Source organism: Bison bison, unplaced genomic scaffold (assembly GCF_000754665.1).
Source record: "Bison bison bison isolate TAMUID 2011002044 unplaced genomic scaffold, Bison_UMD1.0 scf7180017864370, whole genome shotgun sequence".
Lineage (NCBI taxonomy): Eukaryota > Metazoa > Chordata > Mammalia > Artiodactyla > Bovidae > Bison > Bison bison.
The window spans coordinates 13725228-13753135 of record NW_011494942.1 but is presented as its reverse complement, the minus strand read 5'-3'; the positions used below and the strand labels follow the sequence as shown (position 1 = coordinate 13753135).

Below are 27908 nucleotides of genomic sequence, written 5' to 3'. Positions count from 1 at the left end.
CAGACACAATTTAGCGAAGAACACAAGTAGATGCACATTATGAAAAATTAATATTATTATATTTTGAATTTCATCAACAAAAATTTGTGAATATTTGCTGTTTCTTGTGTAAATATAAGCTCCTACATAATATTTTCAATTAAGCCTCTTGGCCCGTAAGTTTCTAAAATATTTACTAACTGGCTCTTTACAGAAAAAGCTTGCCAATCCCCGATTTAGCTCATAATTCTGTAAGCTGGCAACCTGAGCTGGGCTCAGCTGGACAGTTCTTTTGGTCTTGGCTGGGTTCTCCCATGTATCTGCCATCAACTGGTGGGTCCCAATCTGGCTGCTGCTACAATGATGGCCTACAGTAGGCTGGCTTGTTTCTCCTTCCTATGGGCTCCTATCTCCTGCAGACTAGTTCGGGATTTTTCACATAGCAGCTGGACAGAATTGTAAAAGAAAGGGTGGAATGTCTCTTAAGATACGGGCTCAGAAATGATACAGTGTTACTGCAGCCACATTATACTGGCTTAAGCAAATATGTATTAAACACTAATTCCAAAATTCTTATCTAATTGTCTATATGTCTTTTCAATACATTCAAAGCTATCAAGCAGTCTGTTTACCTTCTTAGAGACATATCTCCAGGACATATCTCCAACCAGGATTGGTCATTCTCTAGGTCAGTTATTGTGGGATTTCCATGATTTTTCTAGGGGTTTGGCTACATCTCTCTGGAGCTTATCAGCTTTCTAGATACCACTGGATTCTTTTTTCTTTCTTTACTTCTTTGTTTTGATAGAGTACTTCCTCCAGGAGATTCCTCAGAAAAGACACATCTTTCTTTGTTTTGATAGAGTACCTCTTTCAGGAGATTCTTCAGAAAAAGGTAGGTGAGAAGTGTAAGTTTTGGTATTTCCTTTGTCTTGAAAATGCTTTCATTCTACCCTCACACTTAAATTATAGTTTGGCTGAGTGTAGCTTTCTAGGGAAAATTTGTGCAGTTTTCAATGTTATTGAGGAGTCTGCTTACACATTCTGATTCATTATCATTTGCATAAATGTGTCCCTCTTATGAGAACATTTATGTATTTTCTTTGCCTTTGCTGCTCAAAAATTTAAAGATAAACTTAGTAACAGCCCTACCTAGAAACTTGTATCTTAAAATTTAGAAACGCATGTCTTTCAATTTTGCAAGATTTACTTTCATACTATTATTAATATATTTACTGCATTTTACTGCTTTTTATTTCCCTTCAAGATCCTGTGATTCAGCAAAAGAATCTCCTGAACCAATTGCTTAATTTCCTTGTCTTTTCACTTCTACTTTCCATTTCTTCATATTTTTATACAATGTTCTCTGGAAGACTCCTAACACTTCATCTTCTGACTTTTGATGCTGTTTTTTAAACTTTCTATTGTATTGTAAATTTCTAATCCTTTCATTTGACTTTTAAAAAGGCACCCTCTTCCTGTTTCATAGGTGCAAAATCTCTTACTTTTAAGGAAATTAATGATAGTGTTTTTTTTTTTTAATTTTTCATGTCTCCATAGAATGTTTTTAATCTCTGCTTTTCATGAGGAGTATTCTATTTATACTTGACTATTTGCTCATGTTTAAAGAGTAGAGCACTAAAACGCTGAGTAACATATCTTTGCTTGCAGTTGTGGTTTATGGACTGTGATCTTAAGAGCAGAGTAATCTGGCTGAGTTGTTTCCTTGGGGAGATTTCTGATACCAATACAGTTAAGTCTTTTATCCTGGGCTGCCTAGATGCCTCAGTTAAAGAATATTCCAATTTCCTGTTTGGTTTTCAGCATTCTGAGAACTGTGATGGGAAAAATGGGTAAGGTTCTCAATAAGCAGCTGAAAACTTTTCACCTTGCTGTCCTTCCCATCCCATTTCATTATAGCATTTATACCTTCAAGTATGCTTGGTGATCCCTGGTCCAGACACCTTCCACTTTCTTTTTCTTTTTCCCCCAGAGAACTAATCCCAGGTTTCTGACAGAATTTGCAGAGGATGAGTGGGGATCTGTTTATTACACAAACTTCCAAACTCCCCTTCAAATTGAAGCTTCATCTTCATTTTCACTTCTAGAGATACCTGGTTCCACCAACTGGGAAGCCTTTGGGAGTTTCCCCAGAGTACACTGCAAGTTGTATATTTGTCTTCTCAGTCATCTCCACTTCTAATTTAGGGCTCCATTTCAGAGTTTTCATTTCAGTGAGGTTTTACAAGGGAGTTAATAAAACTGGTCTTTTATCTGGATATGTGTTAGAAAAAATGTATGAAACTTTTTATTTTGAAGTAATTTTAGAGGTACAGAAAACTTACAAAGACAGTACAAGGGTTCTCATATGCCCTTAACACAGCTTCTTCTAATATTAACATCTTACATAACTATGGTACATTTATCAAGCTAACAAATTAATATCATATGGTAATATTAAATAGATTACACTCAATAGACTATTCTGTTGAGCATATACATCACCTTTTCTAATAATGCCTTTTTTCTGTTCCAGGATTAAACTAGGGTAAGATATTGCATTCAGACATCATGTCTCATTAATCTCCTCCAATTTGTGGCAGTTTCTCAGTCTTTCCTTATTATATTGACACTGTTGAAAAGTACTTTTCATTTTGAAGAAATTTGGATTGGTGTTTTTTTTCTCTTACATTTAGACAGGGTTATTAATTTTTGAGAATGCCACAGAAGTGAATAATGCTTTTCACTGAAATCAGTGATTCTAATTATTACAGTTCATATTCTCATCCTCTGTCGCCCCCTTCTTCTCCTGATGTCACTCTTTTGCAGCATTAGGGTCTTTGCCAATGAGTCGGCTCTTCCCATGAGGTGGCCAAATTATTAGGGCTTCAGCCTCAGCATCATCTCATCCTCTGACACCCTCTTCTCCTTTTGCCTTCTATCTTTCCCAGCATCAGGGTCTTTTCCAATGAGTCAGCTCTTCACATCAGGTGGCCAAAATATTGGCGCTTCAGCTTCCAACCTGTCAATGAATATTCAGGGTTGATTTCCTTTACGTTTGATTGGTTTGATCTCCTCACTGTCCAAGGGACTCTCAAGGGTGTTCTCCAGCACCACAGTTCAGAAGCATCATTTCTTTGGTACTCAGCTTTCTTTATGGTCCAACTGTCACATCTGTACATGACTACTGGAAAAACCACAGCTTTGACTGTACGAAACTCTGTTGGCAAAATGAGTACCTGGTACACAGCAGAAATGCCTAATTAATCTTCAACAAATGAGTGAATTTGTTTCCTCAATTCAAAGAAACCTACTTAAGGGTAGGGACTTTAACTTACACCTCTTGTGGACCCCACAAGAGGTGTATGTCTTGTGGATGTACCTAGGTTAAAGCTTCCTGGCTTTTTCAGTTCATGATTTGTTTGGCTGTCTCAGTAATTTTGTTCATGGTGCCCTCTAGGCCAGAAGAAATACCTAATTGTCCCATTTATTAATGGAACATACCTTAGTAGCCATTTGAAAAGATACAAAAAATGGAAAGAAAAATACTTTTAATTTATTATTAACCATAGTTATTAATGGGAATTTGTACATGTCAGGCATTGTACAACTTCTTAAATCTTGACTTAAGACTGGACTTCATTTCCTATTCCACAATGATATTTGCATGGTAATTGTTTTTTATCATAGCAACGTCTAAAACCCACGTTCACTAAGATATGATAATAATAGAAAGAAATGTAAGACTGTCATTAGTATTGACAAGCTAGTCAAGAGATCTCAAGTGTCTTCTCTGTGTTGTCCTTTAATATTTAAAATACCAGGCAGCATCCTTGTGAAGTCCCTGCAGTGCAGGGCACCCTGATTCAGTTTAGAAACTATAGCCTGAAGTAATCACAGCAATTAGCCACTCACTCACTGTTTATCATACATGGTAATATTCTAGGTGTTAAAACTACAAAGGTGGTGGTAATAATGGTAAAATAAACAGCATCAACAACAGCAGTGGTCATCTCGGTTACAACAAATCTCATGTTTCAGGCAACATGCTAAGTAAGCTAAGTGAATTTATGCTGGGCTATAAACTTATTAACAGTACTTAAAGATTCGGTGACCTAATAGAGGTCTGTGTGAAGAGCAGAGTTAAGCAAAACATACTGTAAACAGTATTAAAAACTAAAAAAGCAATGATATTTGGTATTTAAAGTAAGAAAACTAACGTGCATTTTTCACTTAATCTTCAGAACCATTTTGAGAGGCAGGTATACCCTGAGATTTAAAGCAGTAAAACTACTTAATTATGTTTAAAAAGTGGCAATGTAAAAATTTCAAACATATTTTAAAGAGATTTTATAGTAATTATTTCTGGAAGAATTTCCAATGATTATGTTAACACAATGGTAGATTTAGGGCACGTTAGTAACTGGGTACAAATTTGCAGGGTTGGTAATTCCTATTGACACAGGAACAGAGATATTCTATAACAAAAAAAGGACAGTAGAAATGATATTCTCAATATTTATATATTCTTTGGTCTCCTACTTAATCCTTTCTTCAGAGTCCTGGATAAAAATTATACACCTATTGCTAGATAACCTGTGATCTAATGATTTAAAATTTAATAATTTAAAATTATTCACCTATTTCTTCTAATCTGTCTCTCTTCAAATAAACAAACAACAATACCCCTTCACTGCAGCCCTTCAAATATGTGAACAATGTTCTCATATCTTTATTCTCCTCTTCTCTGAGCTATGTACTCCAATTCCTTCAAAACTATATGGCAAAGTTTCCTGCTCTGTCACTGACTTGACCACAATACCACATAATATCTACATGATATTTTATGGTGTCTAAAGCTGTTTTATAATCTATCAATGTTTTTATTCGACAATCGATGTATGTTTTTATTCTTTTTGAAAAACATGTTTTTAAAGGTCTCACAGCAACTCTACAAAGCAGGTATTATTATTACTGTAAAGTGGGAAGTGGGGCCTCATACATTTTAAAAAATTGGTCAAGGTAACACAGTCACAAGCTAGGACTCAAATCTAACCCCATTTGCTACTTAGCACATTTATCTGGCAATCAGTTAGTTATTTCAATCACAGGTAACAGAAAATTCAGCACAAACTGTCTAAAAATAATTCAGTCTCACACAGAAAAACATAAAAGAAATACAGGTTCTAGCAATGTGATGGGGATCTCTCTCCCTAGCTCTGCCTTTGGTGTTGGCTCCATTTGCAGAAAAAGTTCTACACATATGGTCCCAAGATGGTCACCTATAGTTCCAAAGATTTTCTCATTTTTTTCTGTGAATGAGAGTGTTTACGTACTTGAGGATCCAAGTCCCAAATGTAGTCTTATAGGCTTGACTCAGAATTTGTGTGAATTCTTGGAACCTTCTAACATGGGGATGGAATATAATCATTAGCCTAAGTAAATAAGGACTTATGCCTAGATTAGAAAGTAGGTTAAATCTCACCTAAACCACATGGCTAAGAAATAAAAAGTATCACTTTGGGAAGAGAGGAATAGATGCTGAGGAAGCACTAATAAATGTCTTAAGTTAGTCCCATTCTGATTTGGAAATGTCTTTCTTAAAACATGGTATATGGAACTGAATGTGCTGTTTCCATCTGACCAGTGAGAGTGTGTGCTGTACTGTGACTAAAAAATTCCTATTACTACTCATGCAGAAATTCATCACTACCTTACAACAAATTCAAACTAGTTGTTCAAAGTAAACACTTTTCTGAAGCTGAAATTCATTATCCTTTTTTTTTGCCCAGATTTCTTTCTGAGTACTTTATTAAACTTCAATAGTAGTAACAATCATCTCAGTTTGGCAACCAACAGACAATCTAATGCATACTTTTTGAAAAGGGATCATAATAGCCAAAGCATTAATTTAGGTGATCCTACTTTTAGTAATACAGTCCATTTAAAAGCAAGCAAAACTCTTAAGAGAGCCAAACTGTGTTATCAGAGATCAAGTTCATTTTTGAAAGATTAACGATTCTCCTAAAACAGTGCCGGTCCAGAACCATTTCACAGTCTCTTGCAGCTTGTTCAAGAGGCAGTTCCTATTTTAAAAGTGCTGATAATATAGTAAAGATGTCCATCAGCAGATGAACGGATAAGAAAGCTGTGGTACATATATACAATGGAGTATTACTCAGCCATTAAAAAAATACATTTAAATCAGTTCTAATGAGGTGGATGCAACTGGAGCCTATTATACAGAGTGGAGTAAGCCAGAAAGAAAAACACCAATACAGTATACTAACGCATATATATATGGAATTTAGAAAGATGGTAACGACAACCCTGTATGTGAGACAGCAAAAAAGACACAGATGTATAGAACAGTCTTTTGGACTCTGTGGAGGGGGGGATGATTTGGGAGAATGGCATTAAAACATGTATACTATCATATAAGAAACAAATCGCCAGTCCAGGTTCGATGCAGGATACAGGAAGCTTGGGGCTGGTGCACTGGGCTGACTCAGAGGGATGGTATGGGGAGGGAGGTGGGAGGGGGGTTCAGGATGGGGAACACGTGTACACCCATGGTGGATGCATGTTGATGTATGGCAAAACCAATTCAATATTGTAAAGTAAAAAAAAATAATAATTAAAAAAAATATTTTTAATTATAATTAAATAATAATAATTTAATATTATTAAATAATATGATGATCCAGATCCTAATATGTTTAGGCACTATAGAGTTAAATACTGCCAATGAAGAGGAAAGAACTTTGATTTAATCTGAGAAATGGACAAAGAAATTTACTGAATTAAAAAAAAAAACTAAGTTATTAACAAGAGAGGGTTTTGAAAGTTAGGAAAGCAATAGCATTCTAGGCTGAAGGCACAGTATTGCTAAAGGCCCAGTACCATAAATGGGGCTTCCCTGGTGGCTGAGATGGTAAAAATCTGTCTGCAATGCAAAAGACCCAGTTTTGATATCCTGGAGATGGGAATGGCTGCCCATTCCAGTATTCCTGCCTGGAGAATTCCATGGAGATAAGAGTCTGATGGGCTACAGTCCAGGGGGTCGCAAAGAGTCAGACACGACTGAGCGCCTAACACACATCATAAACAGGCTAGTAAGTGTACCAGTAGGATGGTACAAAAAGCATGAAGTGTGAAGCAGAGAGGCAGAATATGAGCTGGAAATGTGGAGACCAGGTCACTAAAAGATTTATATTTTATGTTCTCAAAGATCTGTCGATCATTCTACGTATATTCTACAGACTATGGGAGGCACTGACATTATTCCAATTTGAAAAGGGACAAAACTGGAAACAAAGAAATGTATATAAGAGGTCAAGGTAAGCAATAAGAACCCTAAGTAAGACAATGATAGCGGGTAGGAAAGAAGTGTATAGGTTTAAGGATTATTTAACAGGTAAATTGGGAAAACTTTAATGATTTAAAGGTAGTGAAACGGAGACAAGAGAGGAAAAGTTTAGGAGGAGTTCCTTCTCTGCACTGGCTAACTTGGTAGATGGCTATTTCACTACTTGAATAAAAAGGAAATGTAACAGGAGGAAAAAGTCTTGAGAGATGAGAAGGTAAGCTGATGTACTATTGTTCACCTGTCTCTAGATACAATACTGTTGACAATTAAAAATCTAATTAAGATTTTACCTATACCTAACTAGGTTACCATCAAAATTCAGTACATAAAAAAATTTAAAACTAATGAATCCAAAAAAAAAAGTCAATACTGAAAAATTATTTCAGTGTTGTGAAACTATCTGGCCTGCTAAGTTAAAATAGAAACGTTATTTCCTTTTTAAAAAGAAGGGTCAGGTGGCAATGCTAAATTTTTTAAAGAAAATTTAACCACTGATTGTAATGTCTGTGGCTTCTGGGGAAAACATAACCCCAAATTACTGTGGCTGTGGTTATAAACTATTATGAAGAGCTTTCAACGTCAGACATAGTTTAAGTGTCTGTATGCACTGGAGTCTTTTTACAGGACTTTGCTAGAACAGCAAAATTAATGACTCTCTTCTTTTTGCCCACTTTGGTGTCAATAACAAATGTGCTTTAACAAAGATTTTTAAGAACACAGAATTAATTTAATATGAACATCAAATAAGCCAGAGTCATACGCTTTCTCCTTAATATACCAGAAAAAAAAAGTGCAAGTCTACAATCAACAGTGAGTTGGTCTTACTTTACGAACAAGGCCAAATCAAATCAAGTCATCTCTCAAGTACATTTGGATAAATGTGTGCCACAATCCTTAGGTAGTGTGTTTTGGGTCATAGTTTAACATTTCTCTCCTCAGTTAAAGTCAGTATTAATACAGAGAAAATCTAGAAGTAAATTGGGAAGCAAAAGCTGTTTTTCCCCTTGAATTTCTCAGAAGTAAATGATGTTGCTTAAGTTAAGCCTGATTGCTTTTTGCTTTGCCACATGCTCTCCTCTCCACATTTGAGTAAGACTTAGTGGCCAAGATGTTAAGTGCTGCTAATTACAAATTTTATTTTCAGAATTCTTTCCATTAAAGATATATCTGAGTGCTGTGGAGTGACCTAAATCTTGGAATTAATGAAAACATTCCAGGCTTCACAAAGCCAGGCCCTTCAGTCAGTACTCAAGCAGTTTATAGTTCCCAGGACAGTAGTTCTTCAGGCTTGATGTTTCTCAACCAGCTGCCAAAGAACTAGCAGACAGAATGAGCGGTGGCCTCTGAAACTAGACAGGAGCTGGGCAGAGGGTGGCAGGAGCTGCTATTGTGCTGCTGGCTCTGAGCTTCCCAGAAAATGTAGATGAAGGGGTGGTTGATCAACCCTGGTAATAGTGTGATACAGAAAGCATCAATAACTTTAATACCTTCCCAATTTCATCTGAGATACAGTAATCAGTCTGTTTCTACTATTACACAGTTAATTTAAAGTGGATATAGTTCTTTCTAGTTAGAAAATGGCCAAGTTCCATAAAAGAATGTCATGTAAAGTCTTGTCCAGATTTTATTTGCTTTTGAATATCATTTATATACTTGTTAATCTCAAATTTTGGTCTCCAGCCCTGACAACTCACCTGAACTCCAGGCTCATATTTATAACTGCCTACTCAATATTTCCTCTTGGATTATGAATACATACCTCAAATTTAGTGTGCACAAATTAGATGTTATCTCCATAAAACTAAATTTTTTCTCACCATAGTACTGATAAATGAAGTCACCATCTGAAGTTGCTATCTATCCAATAATTTATTCTTGGTAGTCATTTGTTTTTAAAAATTAGCTTCACTAAAATATTATTTACATATAGTAAAATGATCAGTATGAAATATATAATTTGATATGGTTCTATCAAATCAAATTAAGCACCACTACAATTATGATTAAAACATTTTCATCATCTTCAAATGTCCCCCTGCTGTGTAAGTCTCTTCCCTATCAACTACTGATTTCTTTCCTCTCAAGCTAATTTTGCCTTCTCTAGGATTTTAAATACAGGCATATCTTGGAGATATTGTGGGTTTGGGTCCAGATCACGGCAATAAAATGAATATTGGAATAAAACAAGTCACAAAATCTTTTGGTTTCTCAGGGCATATAAAAGTTATTAGGTTTACACTTTGCTACAGTCTATTAAGTGTGCAACAGCATTATGTCTAAAGTAATACATGCCTTCGTTTAAAGCTTTATTGCTAAAAAATGTTAAACATTCTCTGAGCTTTCAGAGAGTCTTAACCTTTTTGCTGGTGGAGGGTCTCGCCTCAAGGCCGATGACTTCTGACTAATCAGAAGGGTGGCTGCTGAAGGCTGGGGTGGCTGCGGTAGTTTCTTAAAGTAAGACAGAACAATGAAGTGTGCTGCACTGACTGACTTCCTTTCACAGTCTCTGTAATTTGGAATACTGTTTGATAACATTTTACCTGGAGTAGAACTAACAAATTTGGAGTCAATCTTCAAAAACCCTTGCCTCTGCTTTAGCCAAATGTGCAGTTACTTCCTCCACTGAAGTCTTGAATACCTCAAAGTTATCCAGGAAGGTTGGAATCAACTTCTTTCAAACTCCTACATGTCAATATTTTGACCTCCTTCCGTGAATGTGAATGTTCTTAATGGCATCTAGAACGGTGACATTTTCCCAGAAGTTTTCCATTTACTTTGCTCAGAACCATCAAAAAATCAGTCTGTCAGTAGCCTTACAGACTCTATTTCTCAAATAGTAAGAGTTGAAAGTTGAAATTACTCCTTGACCCATAGGCTGCAGAATGGATAGTCTGTTAAGCAGGCATGAAAACACCATTAATCTTTTTGTACATCAGAGCTCTTGGGTGGTCAGGTGTACTGTCAAAGAGCAGTAATATTTTGAAAAAAAAATTTTTTTTTGAGTAGTAGAAACAGAGAACTGAAAATATTCGGTAAACCATGTTGTCGGCAGATGTGCTGTAATCCCGGCTTTGTTGTTCCATTTATAAGAAGCATAGGCAGAGTAAATTGGGAAGAATTCTGAAGGGCCTGAGGACTTTCAGGGCCAAAGGAGCACTGGCTTCAACTGAACCAGCTGCATTAGCCTCTAATAAGAGTCACCTGTATTTTGAAGCTTTGAAGCCAGGCACTGACTTCTTCTCTATAGCTGTGAAAGTCCTAAATGATATCTTCTTCTAATACAAGGCTGTTTCATCTACACTAAAAATCTGTTATTTGGTGCAGTCACCTTCATTAATTATCTGAGCTAGATCTTCTGGATAACTCACTTCAGCTTCTACATCAGCACTTGCTGCTTCAGCTTGCACTTTTATGTTATGAAAAAGGCTTCTTTCCTTAAACCTCATGAACCAAACTCTGCTAGCTCCCAACTTTTCTTCTGCAGCTTCCTTGCCTCCTTTGGCCTTCACAGAACTGAACAGAGTCAGGGCCGTGCTTTGGATTAGGATTTGTTGTGAAGGAATGTTGTGGCTGGTTTTATATTTTATCCAGAAAAACGTTCTCCATATCAGCAATGAAGCTATTTTGCTTTCTTCTTATTTGTGGGTTCACTGGTGTAGCATTTTTCATTTCCCTGAAGAACTTTTCCTTTGCATTCACAATCTGGTTAACTCTTTGGTGTTAGAGGCCTAGCTTTCACCTTGTCTCAGCTTTTGACATGCCTTCGATCCCTGGGCTGGGAAGATCCCCTGGGGGAAGGAATGGCAACCCACCCCAGTATTCTTGCCTGGAGAATCCCATGGATAGAAGAGCCTGGCTGGCTATAGTCCATAGGGTTGCAAAGAGCTGGACACCACTGAAGCAACTCAGCAAGAACGTCCCTCACTAAGCTTAATCATTTTTAGCTTTTGATTTAAAGTAAGAGAAGTGTGACTCTTCCCTTCACTTAAACAGTAAGAGACTATTTAAGAATTATTAATTGGCCTGATTTCAATAGTTTTGTCTCAGGGAATTAGGGATGCCCAAGAAGAGGAAGAAGAATAGGGAAACGGCTCATTGATGGAGCAGTCAGAATACATACAAAATTTACAGACTAAGTTCGCTGACTTACATAGGTGCAGTTTGTGGTGCCCTCAACTCAACAATGACAGTAACAGCACAGATCACTGTTCACAGATCCCGACAAATAGAAACATAATGAAAAACTCTGAAATATTATAAGAATTACCAAATGTGACTCAGAGACATTAAGTGAACAAATGTTGCTGGAAAAATAGTGCCAATAGACTTCTTGAACTACAAACTTTTAGTTTGTAAAAAATGCAGCATTCACAAAGCTTAAGTAAAGTGAAGCACAATAAAACAAAGTGTGCCTGTAAGTAGAATCATGCAGCATGCAAGTTTTTTTGATTCTGGCTTCTTTCCTAACTTACATATCTAAAAGTTCCCCTACTACCTATCCTTACCCAAACACAAAACCTTGATTTTTTTCTTCAAAGTCCATATCACTATAATGAATTACTTTAATTATCATGGGTCATTCTCAACTTGAATATACACTCTATGAGTGCCTAGGGACCTTGGGTATCTTATTCACAGCTATATTCTCACAGCTTCCAAAAGTGCCAGTATATGGCAGATGGTCAATAAATATTACTGAATGAATAAAAACATAAAAAAATTTCCCTCACGTTTTCCTACTAAAATTACCTATACAGTTAATTACAAATAAGATGTATTTGTATTTGTTCTAGGATAAATTTGTTCTCTCACACTGAGAGAGAGAATAGTAGTAAGTCACAAGGCCTCTAGAGTAAGGCTGCCTGATTTTCAACGTGGCCTATTGCCTCACCTGAGTTACTATGGCCTTGAGCAAGATCATGGCATCTGGTCCCATCACTTCATGGGAAATAAATGGGGAAACAGTGGAAACAGTGTCAGACTTTATTTTGGGGGGCTCCAAAATCACTGCAGATGGTAACTGCAGCCATGAAATTAAAAGACGCTTACTCCTTGGAAAGAAAGTTATGACCAACCTAGATAGCATATTCAAAAGCAGAGACATTACTTTGTCAACAAAGGTCCGTCTAGTCAAGGCTATGGTTTTCCCAGTGGTCATGTATGGATGTGAGAGTTGGACTGTGAAGAAAGCTAAGCGCAGAAGAATTGATGCCTTTGAACTGTGGTGTTGGAGAAGACTCTTGAGAGTCCCTTGGACTGCAAGGAGATCCAACCAGTCCATTCTAAAGGAGATCAGCCCTGGGATTTCTTTGGAAGGAATGATGCTAAAGCTGGAACTCCAGTACTTTGGCCACCTCATGGGAAGAGTTGACTCATTGGAAAAGACTCTGATGCTGGGAGGGATTGGGGGCAGGAGGAGAAGGGGACGACAGAAGATGAGATGGCTGGATGGCATTACCGACTCGATGGACGTGAGTCTGAGTTAACTCCGGGAGTTGGTGATGGACAGGGAGGCCTGGTGTGCTGCAATTCATGGGGTCGCAAAGAGTCGGACACGACTTAGCGACTGAACTAAACTGAACTGAACTGAGCAAGTTAAATAATCTTCTTGAGGTTTAATTTCTGCATCAGGGAAAATGGGAGTAATAGTTTTTGTCTCATAAGTTGGTTTTAAGGCTTAAATGAGATTAAACATGTAAAACAATTTAAAAAGTACCTCATACCTAGAACTGAATGAAAGATAGCCAATATCGTTAGAATTATCGCCATCTCTACCATCATCAACACCACTATCTTACTATTTTGTGCAAAGATGAAGAAACAGTTCCATAAGAATAGTTTTTAAGCTAATGACCTAAAATAAATAGCAACAAACAAATGGACAGAAGACAGATAAAGAACATCAAAGTCTTACAATGATACTCATATGAATCACACTGTCACCTATTTGCCACATTAGTTGAGAAAAACTTTACATGTTGATAAACTCACTAGTGGTGAACTTATTATGAAAAAGGCAAGGCAATATGAACACCAATCTAAATTCTATTCTTTTTTAGAGGATAATTAACTTTATTTTGAAATATAGTGAAAACCAATGTTACCCCAACTGGAGTTCTGATCACTGAGAGTCTGAAGCATTCTCTCAAGATAGAATAAAAATTTACATAATTCTTTTGTGCTTGTGTTCAGTGAACTTCTAAAAGGCCAGTATTAAAGTGTCAATGCAATGTTTCCCAAACTTGGAGGTTGATGTGAATTTTCATCCTGTCAAAAGCAGGAAAAAAATGTACATAGACCAAATCCAAGAACGTATGTACTGTGGTTTATTCTGTAATTAGGATACTCTTTTATGACAGGTGGGCTTCCCTGTGGCTCAGCTGGTAAAGAATCCTTCTGCAATGTGGGAGACCTGGGTTCAATCCCTGGGTTGGGAAGATCCCCTGGAGAAGGGAAAGACTACGCTCTCCAGTATTCTGGCCTGGAAAAAACCATGGACTATTCCAAGGGGTCACAAAGAGTCAGACACAACTGAGTGACTTTCACTTTATGACAGTTAACCTACCTACCTCTCACTTACCTATATATCTATTATAATATTAATTTTTCTGATAATCCATATAGAGATTATCAGGTAGAAATTTATCAACACTAAGATTGAGGATTATTTTCAACAAGTGTGAGGAAGAGGAAATTAGTGGTTTCCTAAAATGGAAGATTCATAAAATTTTGTGCTCTAGGATCAATTTTATTTTCCATTTGGATACTATTAGCAAAAGCCTTCAGTAAAAGAACAAAATCAGAACAAGCTTGACTACACTTTACATACCTATATGCCCAGAGGCCCTGACCATATTTTAGGCATGTTAGTCACAAGAAGGAAGGCTAGGGTATGTGTGAGGGGAAGAGAAAAGAAGTAAACTTCATTAATGATGAAAGACTTCAGGGCTGGTGGGCATGAAATTTTGGCTAGTTTACAACAGCAAACCTCTTATCCAAAAAGAATTTGGTATGTGAAAAGCATACCAAGTTCCAGCTTTCATGGATCCAAGAATGAGAACAAAACCAAGTTTTCTAATGGGCTTCAAAGACCATGGCCACATATGACAATTTCATTTAGACATGCTCAAGCATGTCATTAAATTAGCATGCCTTTTCAAAGTTGAAGACCAAACCATGTACAGTTTTCACCAAGAAATATCACCATTCAGTTTTTAAACTAACAAATAATTCAAAGCACTATATTTCTCATTTTTAACTTCTTTTTCCTTTGCATTATGATAAATATGGGATTTCAATTCTGCCTTATATGATTAACAATGGATCTCCTAATACTAGTGAATTAAAATAGCAGATTAAAGTCTTTGTCTATTAAGTCCAACATTAATGCAGTTTCTGTAGACTGTTAGCAGGACTGTAGTTCCTGTTTATAAGCACACCTTTCTGTTTCTTTGCATATCTCACAATGTTGTGTTGATAAAAACTGGAGAATCAAAATAGATCTCCTCCATCCTCTAGAATTAATTTTTGTGCTTCTTGTCTGTTTAGGAACTTTCATTTTGTAACTTTTATGACAATTTTTGCTAGTATTCTCATTGCCTTTCTGGATAAAATACTTGGCAGAGACTAAGGATCTCAAGTCCTGCTTGAACTCTCCAATCTGCCCAATTTCTTTTTAACATATTAAATTTCTAGATTTAAATATTTAATTAAGCTGAAATTCATATTAGTAGACAAAATCCAGGAAAAAAATTACAGCCAGCTGCAATTACAATTGTTCCTGACTAACCCAGCCTTAAACTGCGAGTCCATTTAAATGTGTATTACTTTTTTCAGTAAACACATACAGCACTACATGATCATGACTGCTTGAATCTGCAGATGCAGAACTGTGGTAGTGAGGTCTGATTTTAGAACTTGAGAGTTGGCAGATTTTGGTATTAATGATGGGCCCTGGCATCACTACCTCACAGATACTAAAAGAGGACTATATTTTTAATCTTGTCTGGGTTAATTAGTTAAATACTTTTGAGAATCTAATAAATGCTACAGAGTATCACTGCAGAAAAATCTGCACATATACACAAATCTTGCATAATTTCAGTAAAATCACAGACTGTCTAGGGCCCCTTTCTATGGAACCCAGATTAAAAATTTGTAAATTATAGAAAAAATTTGTGTCTCTTTCTGTATTCTTATTCTATTGGTCATTGTATCTATCTATATCCTTAGCAGTGCCATACAGTTTTAATTACACCAAGCATCTTTCCTTGGTAGCTCAGTTGGTAAAGAGTCCACTTGTAATGCAGGACACCCTGGTTCCATTCCCAGGTCGGGAAGATCTGCTAGAGAAGGGAAAGGCTACCCACTCCAGTAATCTTGGGCTTCCCTCGTGGCTCAGCTGGTAAAGAATCTGCCTGCAATGTGGGAGACCTGGGTTCGATCCCTGAGCTGAGGAGATCCCCTGGAGAGGGGGGAGGGGGATCTCCACTCCAGTATTCTGGCCTCAAGAATTTCATGGACTGTATGTATAGTCCATGGGGTCACAAAGAGTCAGGCATGACTAAGCGACTTTCACTTTCACAAGCATCTTTCTGCTTCAAAGCCTTTACACTTGCTATTCTCCATACCTGAAATACTCTTTTCCCCTGCTGCTGCTGCTGCTAAGTCGCTTCAGTCGTGTCCGACTCTGTGTGACCCCACAGACGGCAGCCCACCAGGCTCCCCTGTCCCTGGGATTCTCTAGGCAAGAACACTGGATTGGGTTGCCATTTTCCTTTTCCAATGCATGAAAGTGAAAAGTGAAAGTGAAGTCGCTTAGTCATGTCCAACTCTTACCGATCCCATGGACTGCAGCCTACCAGGCTCCTCCGTCCCTGGGATTTTCCAGGCAAGAGTACTGGAGTGGGATGCCATTGCCTTCTCCGACTCTTTTCCCCTAGCTAGTCTCAAAGGAAACTCCTCACTTCAATGCAGGTCTCAGCTCAAATGCTATCTCCTTAAGTCCTTACCTGATTACACTATTTATACATCGGTCCCCTCACTTTTAGCTGCTTAGACAGCTTCACTTTTCTTCATGACCCTGATTACTACTTCATATTTTATTACAACTTTAATAGTTTCCTGTGAGTTTTCTTTACAATAAGGAAGGGTATTTTTTTTTTTTTCCCACTACTGTATCCTCAGAAATAAGTAAAGTCCCTGGAATATTTCAGGCGGTCTTTTCAATTATTAATGTAAAACACCAAAGTTTGAACATGGCAACTTACTGGCTTATCCTGCTGGTCTAAGTAAGTAAAGTACATAACAGATATATAAGCTCCATCTGCTTCCCAAGAAAAGTAATTTGTCAACTTTCTAGAATAGGACTGTGAGGCTTTAAGAGGCTAAGAGAATGCTAGTTGTTTCACTGTAGTTTTTACTGCAACCACGTGAGAATAAACGTAGTGAGCTGTTTAAGGAAGACTTGGAATACATTTGGTAGGACTACCTCACTTCTGAAAATCAGAGTTACCTGGCAACATTGTTTGTTCTTTCTGTTGTAGATCTTCTCTAGTCAACTGTACACACACACACATACACACTCACGCTTTTTTTTTCTCTTTATCAAAATATGTATCCATTTGTAAGAAAAGAAACACAATATATTTATTCCTGACATGACTGGATTGTCCTCATGGTACCCTGAGCCTATAGAGAATAAATTTCAACATGTCATATACTATAATGTTTCTTATGGACAAGAATACTTACAAATTCACAGAGGAGGGTACTCTTCTATGTTTTTTAGTTTGGGTAATAAACATGTGCTGATTTATTCATGCCCTCTTTCCCAATTTCATGGTGACTAACAGCCCACATCTTTGTGAGGTTAAAGGAGTGGTCTGTGGTCACAAAGAAGTTTTAAGTAAACTCTCCCAAATTAGGATTTAACCAATGATCTTGACATTAGTGGCATGGAATTCCAACCAACTGAACTGACAGACAATTAAACATATATACAATATAAATTCGTGACACTAACATAGGTTACAGAAAGAATTAGAAAATAATCATTATGCTAGTAGAAAAAAGAAAAGAAAAAAAGATAAAATTCATCACATTACTGTTATACTGTTTTCTTATCATAGGTAGATATTACTGACAGATCTGTTTAATTTTCATAATAAACGGGTAATTGTGTGTTTTTGAGAACAAATTTAAGTGACATTAAGAAAAAACTATAACATTGATCCCAGATACTAGAAGCACTCGGTTTCCTAGGGCTTCATTAAAATTAATAAGTCATAAGAAAATCTGGGTTTTTGTTCTCAAAAGCTGAAAAGTCATTTCAGTTACATTTATAAAGCATGGTCAAATGAACAATCATGTAAAACAAAGACTTCTACGAATGTTATTTTTTGCTTTTTATGCTTGTTGGAGGAAAGATTTATTCAGTTATCTCATACCTGCGATGACTAAATGCAGGTATTAATAGAACCATGCGAATTCAATTATAGAAAATTAAACTAATGGATTTTTAACTGTTCATTAATGTAATCAAAAGATATTTTGAATGTAGGCCATATTTGTTGATATGTGTATATTTCATGAGACTACAGGGGTTATTTGTGAGGTTCTACTTTTACTACCAACTATAGGTATATAGCCACACAAATTAGACACAGATGAATCTAGTTAAACTGTTTTCAACACATATATATTATTTTCTTTGATTTTATGTGCATGTGTGTGTTTGTGAAAAAGGAAAACAAGCATATCAAAGAGGAGACAATGTAGTTATAATGATTAAACATAAATTTGGATTCTGACTTCTTTGAAAATAGACTAAAAAGGCAAAATTATCAGCATTAAAAAGTGAAAAGTACAGATATATTAAAAATTATTCAGTTAAAACATTAAACTCAAAAGTAAAATAATTATGCCCAATAAGGTGATTTTAAGTAAGATAAAATAATAGTAAAGTTACTTTATTTTGAGAAAATTTAGAAGAAAGAAAATATTCATAAAGAGCTAATTTTACTAACCTGACTAATTTTTCTCTGCTCTTGTATAGCTTTTTGAATTGCCTGAGATACTTCCTCTTGATCTTTTGCATGCTCAGTCTTCCACAACTCCCTTTCTTCAGCATGGATATTTTCCAAATGTTTTCTTTCTTCTTCTATAGCTTTTAAAACTGCATCCTTCACCACTTCTTTCTCAAGCTTCAAAACAAATAATGACCACAACAAAAATATCTGAGTGAATGACCACAGTAATTCCTTGAATAAGACACACTGGAGTTAACCTAAAAAACACAACACTTTGATCTTACTGGGTTTATTTCTGACATTGTTTTTTTTTTTTTTTTTTACTCATATGTAATAACTACTATAAAATAAAAACAATTATTTGGTTTTACACAAATAACCAACTTATTTTCATGGTATTTCTAAACTTCAGAGAAAGCCTTAATTTAAAGTAGCAGTTTTCAAATTATTTTGCCTTAGGACCTCTTTACACTCTTAAAAATTATAGAGGATTTCTAAGAGCTTTTGTTTACATGGGTTATACATATTAAGATTTTCCACCTTAGATACTCAAACCAGGAGAAGATAAACATATTAACTAATTAAAAATTAATAACATTAAATATATATTAATAATGAATTTTATGAAAATAATTTTCCAAAGTTAAAAAGTTATAAGAATATCTGCAAACCTAGTTACTATCTGACTTAATAGAAGAAAGTTTAGATTCTCACATCTGAGTTCTGTATTAAATCTGCCATGATTTTTTTTTGGCTGAAGTGTATAAGAACAACCCAGCCTCACAAAGATATGAAGTAGAAAATAAAATGTATTTTATACATACTAAATGTATCCAGTTGAGATCACTGTGGATATTCTTTCTGATTTCACAGCAAAACTTAACAAGGAGTAGTTCTTAAAGGTAAGTTGCAATAAGGAAAATAAAATCATGTCAATGAACTTCTTGTACTGTTACATTACAATCTTTTCTTACCTTCTGAATGAATTCTTTACAAATGATTTTTTGAACATTTTTTATTTGGAAAACATTGATTCAATGAGTTATGCATCTCTTTCAGATGTTGACACATTTCTCAATATTATAACCAAAACAGTCATATTTGTTCATACCACCATCAATCTCATTAGAACAGTCTTTAAGTATTAAAAAGTAGAAATAAATCTTCCAAATTTCTAATTTTTGTTTTAAATCTCTAATTTTATCATTGGCAACAAAAACTGTCAGGTTTTTTTTTTTCCCCTTAAGGTGTTGGGCTCATTCTGCGTATTTTGGAGAAAGTGTCTGCCTCATACTAAAGTCTGTATAACCCTAGTAATTCAGTAAAATGGCATTCCATGAAAAAAGAGTCCATTTTGGATGGAACTCAAACAGCTGCCTAAGAATTTTCCTCAAGAAAATCATCATACTTTGGTACACAGTAAAGTCCATGGGCCTCCCACTCCTGAGAGAGTTACCACTTTTTCTCTTGTTTTCAGCTCACAAGCAAGTTTGACAAAAGCCATTAAAGCTGACAGTCATCTTTTTTTTTAACTCTTGCTTTATTTCACAATTCTTTTGAATCACTCCCTTACTGTGTACACCAATGCCTTCCATGTTGTTTATACCAAATGGTTACTTTTTGTTCTTTGTTTAATCCTTAATTTCATGATCTCAAGCAATGTTCTACATAGCTGATTATTTCTGATTTTGTAAAGCCCTCTCTTTTCCTGGTTTGCATGACAGCATGCTGCATATATTCTATGCATCCCGCTGAGTGTTTTCAATTCTTTGGAACGTCTTCCTTTCTCTGGATCTGAAGGAATACTCTGGGAGTTCATAACTTGGCCATCTCCTGTATCATCTATATCAAACATGTTGATTCCATCTTCTATTTCCAGAATTTGGCTATTTTCATTATTTTCCAAGTTACTACTGCTACTTGAGTTCTTTCTGCCATTCACTATCTCTTACCCAGAATTCAGATACATTCTGTTAATTCCTTCTCAGGCTTTGGCCTTTCTTGCTACAGTTTTCCCCAAATTAATATAAGTTACCATTATGACCCACCTATACTTGGAAATTTCAGTGTGTCTCTACTTCTCTAAGGAGAAGCCTGGTAGGCTTCAGTCCATGGGGTCGCGAAGAGTCAGACACGACTGAGTGACTTCACTTTCACTTTTCTCTTTCATGCATTGGAGAAGGAAATGGCAACCCACTCCAGTGTTCTTGCCTGGAGAATCCCAGGGACAGCAGAGCCTGGTGGGCTGCCATCTATGGGGTCACACAGAGTCAGACATGACTGAAGTGACTTAGCAGCAGCAGCAGCAGCTACTTATTTATGGAACAGAATTCCCACTCACTATTCAGAATATTAGTCATCCTTCAAGGCTCAGTTCAAAAGAAATTTACTATTAAAAACTACTACGACATGGAAACACAATCTCTGCACTCGTAATACTTTAATGTGTTCCTTTTTACCTTATTAGTACATAAGGGAGGTTTTTTAATCTGATTGTAAATTCTTTAAGAAAAAGACAAAATCATAGTCATTCTTGAACTTCCACCCCAGCATAGTGATTTGTACATAGGAGACTTTCAACATGTGTTTGCTAAATTTAAATATAAATCCAAAACGCAACACTCAGTGCTCTATTTGTGTTAAAAAATTTAGTAAACAGAAACTTCAATTAAATAGTGCCAGGAGACCATAAGATAGAACATGCTGTGACATGGCAGAGCCCAGCGGGAAGAAGCAAGACTCCTCTACTTTCCCTTGAGAATTCAGCCAATGAAATGCCATGGACTCTGTTCAGCATGGCCCTCCCAACTTCCCTTTCTTCTTCCTCCCTCCCTGTATGGGGACTTGCACATGGCTCACAATATGGTCGCAGACCCTGAATTGCAATTCCCTGACAATCCTGAACAGATGCATCATTGCTGGAGAAATATCTGGCATTCTATTTATTTTAGGTCAACACTTTGGTGGCCTGCATAGGGATCAGAGAAGACGCCTGAAGGCTCTGGGGCTACTGAACAGATATGGAACCCAGTGTTACTCACTGCTTTCTTGTTGACTGGAGTTTTGCAGGTACACCTTTCTCCTAGATCCCAAGTTCATGCCCTCTTTGTGTTTGAGGCTCTCCAGGTTTTATTCAGACTCTGTTTTAAGGTTTTGCATTTCTGCTAAAGGCGTTGTTCTGCATGCATTTGGTGCTTCGGTCTGATTTTGAGTTCAGACTGTTTCCATTGAAGCTGGCTGGAAATGCCTTCAGTCCATTCCTTTGGGAACAGTGACTTCTTCACTGAAACTGTATCTGTTTTTCATCCTTAGGCCAATTCTTTGGAAGGGACTATTCTCTGGAAATTGACTGAAAAGGTCTTTGGCCTGGCTTTTCCAGGGCCACGCTGTCTCCTTAGAACTGACTGGTGATAGCTTATAAGCTGTTTGAGCTGTAAGCTGTTAAACTGTTTGAAATTGTCCTTTTAATCTAGAGAAAAACCTCTGAGAAATGAGATCCCACTTATCTAAGTATTTTGAGGTCACTCCCCCTACAGGGACTCCAGCTAAACTGATCTTTAAAAAGGATAGTGCTAATCCTCCTCATGCTCATTTTTGGAAAAAAGAAAAGAAAAAAAGAAAACTGATGTGACTAAAGACAAGTTAGAATATCAGTGGCCATTGTGGGAAACTTTTGAAATTTCTAAACTTAATTTCCTTAAAACTGAATTAGATCACAACAGTTCAAAACCTTTCAGAACAGAGTGGTATGCCTGTTTTGATTGGTATCTTAAGACTTCTCACCATTATCTAAAGCTGAAAATAGTCTCTCTACAAAATAAGATTTTAAGGTTAACTGAGGCAAACAAACAATTAAAGAAAGATGAAATGGTTCCAAAAGCCTCAGGCTCTTCTTCCTTGGTTTCCCCAGCACTATCTTTCTCATCCTTGGATCTTCTTGGCCGGACTCTGCCTCTGGCACCATGTTCCTCCCACCTTTCTGTGCCCTTGATGCCTCCTCTATATCCCATAGTAATTATCCTATCAAACTTACCCTTTTTTCTAAAACTGTTCCCACTCCATTTTCCTCTGAAATATTCAGAACTTTTCTTGTAAAACTAAGCCTTCTGAGGATCCAGAAGTTAAAGTTTTAATTTCTTATATTCTCTGAACTAAAATTGAACTGCAAGTCATAATAAAATATTTTCTCAAAGTAAACTGAAGATCCTCATACATTTGCTGAGGAATTTAATACAGTCATTCAAACTTATCAACAGTGTTCCTCTGACTCATGTCAGCTAGTTCATATGCTTGTTGGTTAAGGCCAGGCCCAGCATAGGATGAAAACCGCTAACTGGGAAAATCCTGAAAGGTCAGGCAATCATTAGATGACTTCATCGAGCAATTCCTGGGGCTTTTTCAAAACCTGTAGATTGAAACAGAATTCAGGATTGCACACAAAAATTGGATGACCCTTTTTATGACTACTATAATCAACTTCAGAATGCTTTTAAGAAAATTCTGGTCTTCCTTCAGATGTTGATTCCACCCAGGCAGCTTTGAATTCTGTATTATTAATAGGCTGAACTAGGACCTCTTTCTTTCCATCTGGTAAAAAGGATGAGGATGGAATGGAAAACTATGTCTACTTCAGACTTAATTAATCTAGCAAACCAGCTCTCTCACACTCTAGATGAGTCACTGGAAAAGAAGAATACCAGGTTTCCTAATCTTCAAATCCAGCAAATGAAGACTTCTAAATGAAACCAAAACCTTCCCAGTTTCTGCTATAATTGCAAAGAGCCAGGCCACTGGAAAAGACTTACAAATTTAGGTACTTTCAGTGTTTTCGATCCTCTAACCAGCCTTTCTCTTGTCCTTTCAATTCTCAGTTGCAGGGTTTTGAGGAACTACAGGGTCTCTTCCCAGTCCTCCCTCTCAGTTGGCTTGGGGAAATATTTTTCGTGATTGAGGATGAATCTCTTCCTGTCTTAACCAACAACAAAGGCATAGTCTCAGGGTTCCATCTCATTACTATAATGCAGCTCCTGCTGCAGTTCAAATATCTAATGAACTTCTTTTATTCATGGTCTATAGATTTCAGAGTGGACTGAAAGAAGCCTCCCCTCACAGACAGGATATTCTCTCTTCTGTGGCTAAGGTACTTTTAAAAAAGTTTGTCCCTACCTGAGGAGCTCATTTCAAACATCATAGTGATCTAGAAATCCATTTTACTGGCTATGCACTTCAACAAGTTTGTGTTGTTTAGCTGGTTTTAAAACATTTTCACTGTGCTTGTTGTTTGTTGCTACTTAGTCACTAAGCCATGTCCAACCCTTTGCAACTCCATGGACTGCAGCATGCCAGGCTTCTCTGCCCTTCACTATATGCTGGAGTTTGCCCAAACTCATGCCCATTGAGTCCATCATCTCATTCTCTGCTGCCACCTTCTGCTTTTGCCTTCAATCTTTCCCAGCATCAGGGTATTTTCCAATGAGTTAGCTCTTTATATCAGGTGGCCAAAGTACTGGAGCTTCAGCTTCAGAATCAGTTCTTCCAGTGAATATTTAGAATTCATTTCCTTTAGGAAAGGATTTGATCTCCTTGCAGTCCAAGGGACTCTCAAGAGTCTTCTCCAGCACCATAATCAAAAGCATCAATTCTTCAACCCTCATCCTTCTTTAAGTATGGTCCGCCTCTCACATCCACATATGACTACTAGAAAAACCATAGCTCTGATTATACGGACTTTGTCCGTAAAGTGATGTCCTTGCTTTTTAATACGCTGTCTAGGTTTGTCATAGCTTTCTTCCAAGGAGCAAGTGTCTTAATTTCATGGCTGCAGTCACTGTATGCAGTGATTTTAGAGCCCAATAAAAAAAAAGTCTGTCACTGTTTCCACTTTTTCCCCTTCTATTTGCCATGAAGTGATGGGACTGGATGCCATGATCTTAGTTTTTTCATGTTGAGTTTCAAGCCAGCTTTGTCACTCTTCTGTTTCCACCTCATCAAGAGGCTCTTTAGTTCCTCCTCATGTCTCTCCCATTAGAGTAGCATCTTCTGCATAACTGGAGGTTGCTGCTATTTCTCCCAGCAATCTTGAATCCAGCTTGTGCTTCATTTACCCTGGCATTTTGCATGATGTACTATGCATGTAAGTTAAATAAGCAAGATGACGATATATAGCCTTGTCTTCTCCTTTTCCATGAACCAGTCAGTTGTACCACGTCCAGGTCCACTGCTTCTTGACCTGAATACGGGTTTCTCAGGAGACAGGTAAAGTGGTCTGCTACTCTCATCTCTTTAAGAATTTTCTAGTTTGTTGTGATCCATACAAACACTTTAGTGTAGTCAGTGAAAAGACGTAGTTGTTTTTCTGGAATTCATTTGCTTTCTATATCATCCAACAAATGGATCACAGCCTTGTCATGGTGAAGGGGCTTGTGTAACTCAATGAAGTTCATGACCACCAAAGATGGATGGGTTATAGTGAAGAGTTTTGAAAAAATGTGGTCCACTGGAGGAGGGAATGGCAAACCACTCCAATATTCTTGCTGTGAGAACCCCATGAACAGTATGAAAAGGCAAAAAGGTATGGCACCAGAAGATAAATCCTCCAGGTTGGAAGGTGTCCAATATGCTACTAGGGGAGAGTGAAGGGCAATTATTAATAGTTCCAGAAATAATTCAGAGGTTGGGCCAAAAGAGGAATGATACTCAGCTGTGGATGTTCCTGGTGGTGAAAGTAAATCTGAAGCTGTTAAAAAAAAAAGAATATCACATAGGAACCTGGAATGTCAGGTTTGTGAATCAAGGTAAATTAGATATGGTCAAGCAGGAGATGGCAATAGTAAACATCGATGTATTAGGAATTAGTGAACTAAATTGGATGAGAATGGTGAATTTAATTCAGAGCACCATTATATCTACTACTGTGGGTAAGAATCCTTTAGAAGAAATGGAGTAGCTGTCATAGTCAACAAAAAGTCCAAAATGCAGTACTTGGGTGCAATCTCAAAAATGACAGAATGATCTTGGTTCATTTCCAAGGCAAGCCATTCAACATCATAGTAATCCAAGTCTATGCCCTGACCACTAATGCTGAAGAAGCTGAAGTTGGCCAGTTTTATGAAGATCTACAAGACGTTCTAGAACTAACACCAAAACAATATATCCTTTTCATCATAGGGGACTGAAACATAAAAGTAAGAACTCAAGAGATACTTGGAGTAACAGGTAAATGTGGCCTTGGAGTACAAAATGAAGCAGGGCAAAGGCTAACTAAGAGTTTGTCAAGAGAACACACTGATCATAGCAAACAGCCTTTTGCAACAACAGAAGAGACAACTCGACACATGGACACCAAAGTGTTAGTCCCTCAGTCATCTACAACTCTTTGCAACCCCTTGGACTCTAGCCCACCAGGCTCCTCTGTCCACGGAATTCTCCAGGCAAGAATACTGGAGTAGGGAGCCATTCCTTTCTCCAGGGAATCTTCCTGACCCAGGGATCAAAGTCAGGTCTCCTGATTACAGATGTATTCTTTACTGTCTGAGCCACCAGGGAAATCCCTACACATGGACATCACCAGATGATCAATGCCAAAATCAGACATTATATTCTTTGCAGCCAAAGATGGAGAAGCTCTATACAGTCAGCAAAATTAACACCTGGGGCTTACTGTGGCTCAGACCATGAGCTCCTTATTGCAAAATTCAGGTTTTCCTGCTTTCTTCAATCTAAGCAAGGTAGAGAAAGCAGGCCATTCACTGTGCTTACCACCCTTAATCCCTCTGGCTTAGCTGAATACACTCAAAGCATACTGAGATTCAGTTAGCAAAAGTTCTTTCCAAATCCCAGGTCCACCCCTTTTGGAACTCATATAATGCTCACCCCTCTTAAAAAATATTTATTTACTTTGCTGTACCTGATCTAAGTTACAGCACGCGGGGCCTTTGATCTTGTGGCATACGGGATCTTCAGTTATGGCATGCAGGACCAAAGAGTTCACATGACACAATTAAATCATTCCAAATGTCACAACTAAACTCTCACCCTCCAAGACAGTCACAAGACATCCAATGCACTTGGCTCCTGCCTTTTTGGACCCACAACTAACAAAAGGAGCGATACTCCAATATTGCAAAGGCCTAGTTGTTCCCATTAAGAACAACCATGAAGAACATGTTTCCATGAAGAACAACTGTGCCTTGGTAGAGGAAGCCTTTTCACAACATACCCTTGAGAGGTGACGACCTTAAGCATCATACCTTGTACCTGGAATGTGCCTACTGGAAGACATACTTCCAGAAGAATGCTCTTCCACCTCACTGAAGAGGCCCCTATCAGGCACTGATAACTAGCCCCTGCACTATCAAACTCCAAGGAACAGACTCTTGGATTCACAGTACATAGCTTAAGAAAGCATGGAACCCCAACTGGTCATGCACGTCATCTGGTGACCTGAAAGTAAAGACTTCCTGGAAATGAAGTCGATGACATCTAATGAGATAGTTTTCCCCAGATACCTAGACCAGGCTTGTTAGAAGTTTGCCACCAAACCTTTGATGATGATGATATAACACTTCAGATGATCTCTGATGTCTACAATTTTGATAACATGTGGACTTTAGATAAAAACTGCCTAAGATGTCTCCCTCCTACCCCTCCTTCTTACTTGAATGCAACTGCAACAGTTGTCCAACCTGCACCACTTTCCTTCTGACAATGATGGACAAAAATTGCTGTAACCAGAAACCCTGGTTCTTAATCTGTGATGTTTTCAGAGAAAGCTCTTGATCAAAGGGGAAAATGTAAAAAAATTCAGAAACAGAAACCTCAATTAAATAGTGTCAGGAGACCCCTTTAAGGGGGAGCTGTCACACCCTGCAACTATAGTAGAGCCCAAGAGGAAGAAGAAAGACCCCTCTTCTTTCCTGCCAGGGACTCAGCCAACGACAAGCCATGAACTCTGTATTTCCTGCAACCCTTACAACTTCCTTTCCTCTCTATTAAAGTGTTCTTATTGCCACATGGGAATTTGTATGTGGCTTGGACGCTAGCAGACCCCAAATTGAAATTCTCTCATAATACTGAAAAAACGTACTTTTGTTGGACAAATATCTGATGGTGTATTTCAGGTCAGCATATGTATACATTAGCATACATATATTTAAAATCTATGCATATACTACACAGATGATTTATTTCAAAGTTGGCTTTAAAAATCATACACCTTGATAAATGCATATGTACATACAAATAAACACATATACTCAATACTTGTGTGATACCTGTCAAATACCAAGTGGATATTGTTGCACCTATGTAGATATAGTTTTTAACATACATTGTTTTTAACATATGATTGATAATCTAAATGTAAAGCATTTCGATATCATTACCGTGTGTAATGTATGTTTAATAAGAATACAAACAGCAGAAGAGGAAAAAAATTCTTAAATTTTCTGGATGAAATATTTTAAAAGTATACTGAGTATACCATTGATGAACTCAGTTTATTAATTCCACTTACTTACAAAGAAATTTAT

The 27908-nt window shown here is 37.1% G+C and overlaps 1 protein-coding gene across 2 annotated transcripts in view; it reads right to left on the bottom strand.

Annotated features, from left to right (window-relative positions):
* Positions 1-27908, bottom strand: part of CCDC91 (coiled-coil domain containing 91) — a 311209-nt gene that overhangs the window by 82281 nt on the left and 201020 nt on the right. For both annotated transcript variants that reach the window (XM_010856028.1, XM_010856029.1), the window contains exon 10: positions 18376-18552. In XM_010856028.1, coding sequence (XP_010854330.1) covers positions 18376-18552 — 177 coding nt within the window. The remainder of the gene's footprint in view (positions 1-18375; positions 18553-27908) is intronic.